Source organism: Armigeres subalbatus, chromosome 2 (assembly GCF_024139115.2).
Source record: "Armigeres subalbatus isolate Guangzhou_Male chromosome 2, GZ_Asu_2, whole genome shotgun sequence".
In the NCBI taxonomy this organism is placed as follows: Eukaryota; Metazoa; Arthropoda; class Insecta; order Diptera; family Culicidae; genus Armigeres; species Armigeres subalbatus.
The window spans coordinates 448,660,319-448,669,086 of NC_085140.1; the positions used below are offsets into that span (position 1 = coordinate 448,660,319).

The following is an 8,768-nucleotide window of genomic DNA, read 5'->3' on the forward strand; positions in this document are numbered from 1 at the left end:
AGGATATCCCAAATGACAAAGTATTAAAACTGCGATGATAAAAGTGTTTGACGACATAGGGTAAGTTCTGGATCGATTTACCGTCAAATTGCTGAATAAATTTCCACCTGTCGACGGCTGCCGCTTGGACCGATACTGACGCCGTAGAATTTTCGTCAGTCAATATGCAAATAAATTAAATGCCACCTCTCCCTCCGACGTGCGCTTGCGATTCCTCTATCGACGACAACTCTCCGCCGTAGCCAAACAATTATTTTTTGTACATTGAAAATCGAGATCAATCGATACGAGATCAGGTTTATCTTGTATGAAATCTGGATCCTAAAAACAACAAAAACTGCACATTTCCAATAAATAATAGCAACAAAAAAAGGTCAAAATATTGCGAGAAAACTTAACTTTCTATCGCTGATAGGATTTAGAAACTGCGCGCGGTAAACACATTTTCTGCAGCAACTACCACCGCTACTGACGCCATCATAGCCATCTTTCTAGCAGTAACCACGTCGACGACCTCCACCGACGCCGATACCGCGACCGCTCTCTGCGGAATTTCGAGAAAAATGGCTCGAACACGCGGGAAAGCAGCTTTTATGTATCCAATAAAGTGATCCCATTGGCCTCGCCTCTTCATTAGCCGCTATGGGGGCATATTATAAGCGGCCATAACAATCAACAAAGGGGCGGAGCTAATGAGCTTACTTTATTAGATACGGTGCGGTGTTGTTGCCGCAATTTTTTTATTTTTCATCTAGAAGCAGCTTGTGACAGCAGCGCGTACGAACGTGCTTTTTGCTCGCGCATTTTTTCCAAGTGTTTTTTCTCGCTCGTTCGCTGTGTTTACGTTTTCGCTTCGTCGTGTTGGCGTTATTTTCTCCCGGACCCGTCATGGGAGATACCGCGGCCAATTCGGTCACGAATAAAACGCGAAAGCGTTAATAGAAGGAGGTTGCTCCCGACGAGGGAAGTAAAAAGCTTCTCTATAGCAAGAAGTACTCCTCGCTCAAGGATGGTGATGCTGGAAATCTGCTGGGTACCACGAAAAAACGTAAGAAGCAACTGCCTCTGTTCCACGATAAATAATCAGAGCGGAAGGAGAAGTGCCCGCCGATTTTCGTGAAAGGGGACCTGTCGGACCTTCGCCCCGACCTCCGGAAACTGATCGCCGGGGCCTGAAGTGTACCTTTCGACTCTGCGTCGAAGGTGTGAAGTTAATGACCCAGGGAAGGTCTCACTTCGACAAGGAGCTGGAGTACCTGAATGCGATACGGTTCCAGTTTTACACCCACGACGTTCCCGGCAGCAAAACCATCAAAGTCGTGCTGCGTGGCCTCGACGAAGTGGACGCTGGAGCTGAAGGAAGCTCTGGAGGAAAGTGGTCTGAAGCCGACCAACATTTACAAAATCCGCCTTCATGACTCTTCCCGGGCCTACCGTGATCAGCTCTACCTTGTGCACCTGGAGCACGGTACTACCACGATGAAGGACCTCAAGCAAATTAAGGCCACTAACAGCACTGTCGTCGAGTGGACGTCAGTGTCCAGCCCGAAGTTCGCCCCCATTGCTCGACGAACGAAGCTTCCCGAAAATCCCGCTTCCACGACCACCACCTCCGTCGGAGTCGTCACTTTCATCGTGGCTTACTGTCCCACACAAGCCAAAGTCGACGATGGCACGTCGGCCGAGCTACGAAGGGATATAGTCAAGCTCACTCGGCGGCAGGGGCAGGGGCAGTTCATCATCGCCGAAGACCTGAACGCAAAACACCAATCGTGGGGAAACACCGTCTCTAACCGAAACGGATTCGTGTGGTCCAACGACGAACTAGAGGGCCACTACACCATCCTGAGCCCTGACAACCCTACCCGGTTGACACGGTCCGGGGCCCATGCAACGCTCGACATTTTCATAACGAACACGCACGATCACGTCTCCCAGCCGCACACTGGTTCAAAATTCCTCAAAACGTGCGTTTTTCAGTTTTAGACCTGAAAACTACATTTTAGAGTCAGAAGAGTTGAAGGATATTTCTTGGGCTTTCGTTTGATAAGAAAGCATCAATGATCTAACCACCTTAAAGGGCGGTATGAAATAAAAAAAAATACGCAGATGTACAAAACCAGTGGTTGTCCTTTGCAATGTTTTAAAGAATGTGAATTGGAACATCTTTTCTGAAGACACAATATTGGAACAACGGTTTTGTAACGAGTTAGAGCACGTTTTGTATGAATGACCCCCAAAAATCATATTTTGAGCATAACTTTTTTGAAAATAATTTTAGCAGTATGGTTTGTTCTAGAAAGTTGTGCATAATGACAAAAAACATATTAGTCTAAAGACTACTTTGATCTATCTTGAAACCTTTAAAAGTTATTGAGGAATCTTTCGAAAAAATAGTCAATTTTCACATCGACATACCATCAAAAGCGGCAAGAGACGGCAAGCCAAACTGCAACCATCTGAAAGATTCGGTTTTAAGCTATCGAATGCACAATGTTGTATTTTGTTCCGCCGTGTTCCACTATTGGTTTGAATCAATTTAAAATAGTGCTCAATGTACGTTTTTCATTACAATTGTTACGTAAACAATTAGAAAGTGGGTAACATGATTGTTTTTTTTTCGCATAATAATAATCTCCATCAAGACGAAACACCCACATTTAAGACAAATGGCTGTCATTTGTCGATCTTATCAAACGAAAGCCCAAGAAATATCCTTCAACTCTTCTGAAGACGTCGTCGAAAGACGTCAGTCTTTCAGGAGCTCAGCTCACCACTATCCGGTGGTGGCGGAAGTTGGAACTTCAGTGAATCGGCACGAACTAACCCGGCGAAACTATCATCGAGTCGACTGGGGCCGGTTCCAAAGGTGCGTGAACAACAACGTCGCCTACGAGGCGCAGCCGGTAACGCCTGAAGCAATCGATCCAGCGCACTGAACTGTCTGAGCTTAAGGCACGCTGCGATCGAATCACAAAAATTATCCAGGCCAGAATGGTGGACCTCAAAAATAACGATTTCTCGAATAAGATCCGCACTCTCCCAGATTATGAAAAGCCGTTCTGGAAAATGACCGAAATACTAAAATCCAAGCCTCGGCCCATTCTACCTTTGTTACCACTAGACAATAATGGCTCTAAGGATCGCTTGATTACTCCTGCAGAGAAGGTCGCTGAAATAGAACTGAAATAGAACTTAATCAGCTCACACAATCTTGGGCAGAACATCGTCAGTCCACACGAAGCAGCCGTCAACGAGCATGCTAACAACATTCATTTGATTCCCAACGACTTCTCGGAGGATCTCAGCTGGCGAATTGACGGCCTATATCAAATCATCGAAGAACATGAAGGCCCCAGGCTTCGACAGCGTCCTGAAACTCGAGCTCAAACACATGAGTGCTCCGTTCTTTGAGCACCTCTCGCTGATCTTAAACCAGTGTCTCCAGCTTAGTCTCTCCCATCGTCCTGGAAGTCAGCGAAAGTCATCCCCATCCGGAAGCCTGGGAAGGATCCTTCCTCCCCCAAAAATTATCGTCCCATCAACCTTCTCTCAGGATTATCCAAGTTATTCGAAAAAGCTGTTCATCACCGGTTACTTGAGTCTGCCGAAAATCTCAACACCTTGCTCGAGGAACAGTTTGGTTTCCGACGCGGTCGATCAACTGTACACCAACTGACTCGAGTTACCAACGTCCTCAGACGGAACAAGTCTCAAAATCATCCGCCATGGCCTTACTCGATGTCGAGAAGGCATTTGACAATGTATGGCATGATGGCCTGGTGTACAAACTACAACGCTAGAATCTTCCCAACTACCTGGTGAAAATTATCAACAATTACCTGTTGGCAAGGACATTCCGGGTCTCAATTAGCGGAGCGAGTTCTGGTCAACTGTACACAAAATTTCACCTCAACGATGGCATCTGCTGCAGTTTTGCTATTAATCACCAAGTGGTCGGCCAGCATCTCAAGCGAACTTTTCTCGTGTGTTTCGGACTGCTGTTAAGTTATTGGCGGCATTATTGAAAGCAAATTGGTCCTTATCAGGGCCACAAATTTTACATTAGAAAAAGATAGAGCGAGACTATTGTTGCTAGTGGTTGGTGCAGAAAGGTTCACCACTACAATAGCATCTGTAGCCATGTAACGGCTTAAGATTCTCGAAGGATTCGGACAATCATTTTGTGGATATGAGTGGTTGTAGAAGCGCATCAAGAAGTGTAAATCGGTTCTTTTCAAGGCAATCTAATAAAACAGAAGAGAGTTGATTTTAGACTTTTTTTGTTGGACCTAGTTTATTAGATCGTAACGACAAACTTGGGGAAAGTGCATGAATAACAATTTTGCTAAGTAAGACAACATTGAACTTTAAACTTTTGGTATTTTTTTATTATTTATTCAGCCTAACGCCGGATTAGCCTTTGCAGTACATAATAGTCGCCCCCATTCAGCACGATCCATGGCTGTACAGCGCCAGCCACGGAGAACATTTAGTTAATTATTGGAAAACTGTTGAGAGATTCTCGATGAAATTCTTGGAGCTTCTGAAACAAACATTTTTGGAGGAGCTGTCTTGTAGAATTCTTAAGCCACCACCTCGAAGTATTGTTGGCGAATCTGATTAATAAAAGTCACTATGAGAGTTTCAAAAATTGTGTTAAATTAATTTTTCAATCTAAAGGTCTAGAAAAAACTGTGATACATCGAATCGAAATTTCTGGAAACTTATGAGAAGACACATACAATTAACAGAAAGAGTTTATCAGAAAGCTAGTGCTAATTAATAATTTTTGAGGCATGTTTTTGGAGAAAATCTAGCGGAAGCTCTTGGAGTTTGAAATAAAATTATCATAAGAACTTTACAATTCCAAAACAATATCGATAAAGTGAAAAATAATTTACAAACTGGTGGAATTCTTTGCTGTAAAAAAAAAAACAGTAGAAATCTGTGGATAATTCCCCAGGCATAAAAACTGGATGTGTTCGCAGATATTGATAGTGGAGATATAAGTAGATCCACAGAGGAAAATATTTTTAAAGACTCGATAATTTTGCAAAATTTACAGCTTTAATATCTTTGCCAATACTGCCCATGATTTCATAGTTGACGTATCAACCATTCAAAATTCAAAGATTTTGACTTACTACGCGTTTGCTAGCGTAATTCAACCGCTGTAACATCGCTACGTTGCATGATTCAAATCTTATTTAAGCGTTTACGAGTTGAAATTTGTTTGAAAAAAGTTTGAAATCTCGCTTAACTTTTCAAAGGACCTAAGTAACATTTTTTCATGAATTAATTTGAGTGCTGCAATCAAAAGCTTTCATGTTATTCTGTTGATTGCGCTATTCAAATTAATTCATGAAAAAATGTTACTTAGGTCCTTTTGAAAAGTTAAGCGAGAAATGTTTGTCCGTAAATCATCCCTATTACATCGGAAAGTGCAATGGTGATACGTGAACTATGAAATCATGAGCAAAATAGACTATCTAATAAATTAATAAATTTGCCAACTAAAATGGGATTTAGGTTAGTTAACATCACCATCTATTAAAAATTGTTTGCACCAGTGACGGGTACACTGTTCCTTTAGTTGTAGTAAAATTGATGTTTGTTCCCATAGTGGTGCTCTCCGTAGATTTCGTATGAGACACGTCAATATTGTTGCAGTTGGTCATGACTCAAATCGATTTAGTATTTTCGGGCTATTTTTAAATTGGAAAATTAAAAAAGAGATAAAAACGCCGGAAGTCATCGTAACAATCTCTAAACGAAAGAATTTGGTGTGCTGTACATGTCTTGTAAACATTGCAATTGGTTTTGTTTAGGTTTTGACCATGTTTAAGTGATTTTCAATTTAAAAATGCTGTTTCTCTGTCTTTGTCCTACAAAATTCTTAAATTTATTACAAACCATAGCTGTTTTATTATATTATTATTTTTCTTTCTTTTCTGGACATTTAGTACTAACATTAACATTACTAATGTGCAATTTACTTTAATTCTAATAAATCATAAGTTGAGACAAAATGATCGAACAAAGAACCTTTGATTCGATATATTTCTACGATACAATCGTAAATACACTGTAAATATCAAATATCATCGAAAACCAAAGCTACTTTGTTCGATTAATTTGTTTTTAGAAATCCTAACGTGTAAATTTTTGACAAATTTTCAGCTCCTGATTTTTTAGAATTAAATGGTAAATCGCACATTAGCAACTATATTACAAAAATGTCCAGGAAAAAAGTTGGATAATAATATAAATAATGATTGATGATATGTAAACAAATTAGGAATTTTATAGAACAACTGCTTTTAGAAGAAACAACCTCAGTTTAGAGGTTGTTGCGATGATTTTCGGCGTTTATATCTCTTGCTTTTTTTTCAAACATGGCAATAGCCCAAAACCACTAAATCGAATTGGGCCACTTTAAAATTTTATTAAAACTTACTAGTTGAAAGCTTATTTTACCATAAGAATTGTGATTCTGAGCTGACCCGTTGAATTTTTTAAACTTTTTGAAAACATTAATGTTATAAATTCAACTGCATCATTGTTAAAAAAATAAACAATGCTACCTCAAAACTACTATAGTAATTGTTAAACATAGATTATGTCAGGTATCGTGTCATCTTGAGGAATAAGACGATATTATTTTCAGCGTGTTTTTCTGATCAACAATTGAGACAAAACTTCTCTTCATCGATTCTCCATGGCAAACAAAAGATCAAATTCTCTCCAAGCTATTCATCGACTGCACTCGCCCACAGTACGCTGTCCACACTCTGCTCCACCACCCAATTCGACTTCGCTCTCTTCCGATCGCTCATTCAACCACTTGCACGCGGGCACGCGAACGATATCCGCAACAACAGAGCAAGAGACCCCTGACTGCCTGTTGTTCCATTGTCTCATTTTCCGGCACTAGCAGCAGAGCACGCCAAGATCAACCAGCCTCTGCCTAGTGGGAGTCAGTTGCGCGGCAACCATTCGCCGGTCCACACGCGCGAGTTTTGAGCTTTGAAACCACTTCACTGCTTCCGAGCGAGGCAGCTCACGGAAATCACGAAAAGCGAAAACGCGATCGCGGCACGTGACAAGTGGGAGACAGATGTCGTGTCATTACAGTGCGCGATCGTTGAGATTCTACTTGGGGCCCGCCCGAGTATCTTGTTGTTTGATCGCTCGTCAGTGAATGAAAAATATGTGACCGTTTTCCGGGCCGAGTGTGACAAGATTCTTCCCACCCATTCCATTGTGCGGGGTGGGTGTCCGCATTATGCTTTTGAAAAATTGAAGTCCCACCGAAATCGAACGTTTGAAGCGATGGATTACCTCAAGTGGTTGCAACTTGAGGGGGGATATTTTTAGAATCCACCCATCGGCTGGGACTGCCGGGAATGCAGCCACTTCGAGAAGCATAAATTGCATAATTAAGTGAAATGTGCGTACAAAATTGGGCAATCTGAGTGATAGAAAGAGAATGGAAGCCGAAAGCCAAGTGGAAATGGATACAAATTTATTCAAAGTGTGATTGGGGGGTAAATCATTGATAATTTGAAGCACTTCGGAGCCGCGTGTGTCTACGGAGGATGATGGAAGTGTGACGCAACTGGATGCATTTATTGGCAGCTGGAAATTCCGAGGCTCTGTTCGAAAATCGAGTGATTGATATGTCGAAAGAAGAAGCTAACCGCGATGACGGTGCTGGAGCATGTTATTATTTGGGGTACATTTTTATGCTAATGAATTACGCCGGAGTGAATGGGGGAAAAACGATGGGGAAGATTTATGATCATTTGGAAGTCAGTGGCAGTGTCAATGTTCTAACGCTGGAAAATCACCTGTCGTGCGCTCGGTGATTGTTTTTTTATCGTTTGCGCTCGGTGATGAGTTAAATCAGCCCAGTAATTAGAGGAGAACTTGAAGGGCAGCTGCGATCTCATTCGGGTGGAGGTTGAACAACGTATGCATAAACACAATTCAACGGATGGCGATCACCGCTTCATCGCTCAGTTTGTGCGGTTTGTGAAGACAAATCGGTCGACCCTCGGATGTGTTTGTTATTTTATGGTTTATGATTGAATTTTGTGATGATTATGTGTTTGTTAGGATTTGGAAGCGTAAATAATCTTACTTAAAGTGGATGTGCATGAAAGTGGCGTGAAGAATTGCTGACTTGATTCTTCGGATGTGATTAGACATTGTTGCTCCGGAGACGAGCCAGCCTCGGGCTGAAAGTCTCCTTAATAAAGACACAAAAAAAAAAAAAAAGACATTGTTGCTGGGATTGAGGCTGTGGAACTTCGGATATGCCAGATTAAACCATTTTGAGCAGTAAGTCATATTTAGTTTTAACATAATCGTGTTAGTATTGGAATGTGGAAAATTTATTTTTTGAAAGAATGGACAGTTTCTCTAAGGGGCCCTCCTTAGCCGTGCGGCTACAAAGCAAGACCATGCTGAGGGTGGCTGGTGCCGGTCTAGGCAATTTTCGAATTGGAAATTGTCTCGACTTCCCTAGGCATAAAAGTTTAATCTTGCTAGCCTTATGATAATACGAATGCAAAAATGGTAATCTTACATACCTCGCAGTTAATAACTGTGGAAGTGCTTAACGAACACTAAGCTGCGAGGCAGCTCTGTCCCAATGTGGGGATGTAATGCCAATAAGAAGAAGAAGAAGGATAGTTTTATATGTTTTATCAATTCAGCACAGACTTAGCCTCTACGCAGTTTTTATAAATGAAAGTAATTTA

At 41.5% G+C, this 8,768-nt stretch overlaps 1 protein-coding gene across 1 annotated transcript in view; it reads left to right on the top strand.

The window, feature by feature from the left end:
* LOC134210433 (uncharacterized) overlaps positions 1 to 1,083 on the top strand; it is a 121,989-nt gene extending 120,906 nt beyond the window's left edge. Inside the window, exon 4 of the mRNA XM_062686478.1 lies at positions 943 to 1,083. Coding sequence (XP_062542462.1) covers positions 943 to 1,083 — 141 coding nt within the window. The remainder of the gene's footprint in view (positions 1 to 942) is intronic.
* Positions 1,084 to 8,768: the final 7,685 nt, after the last annotated feature.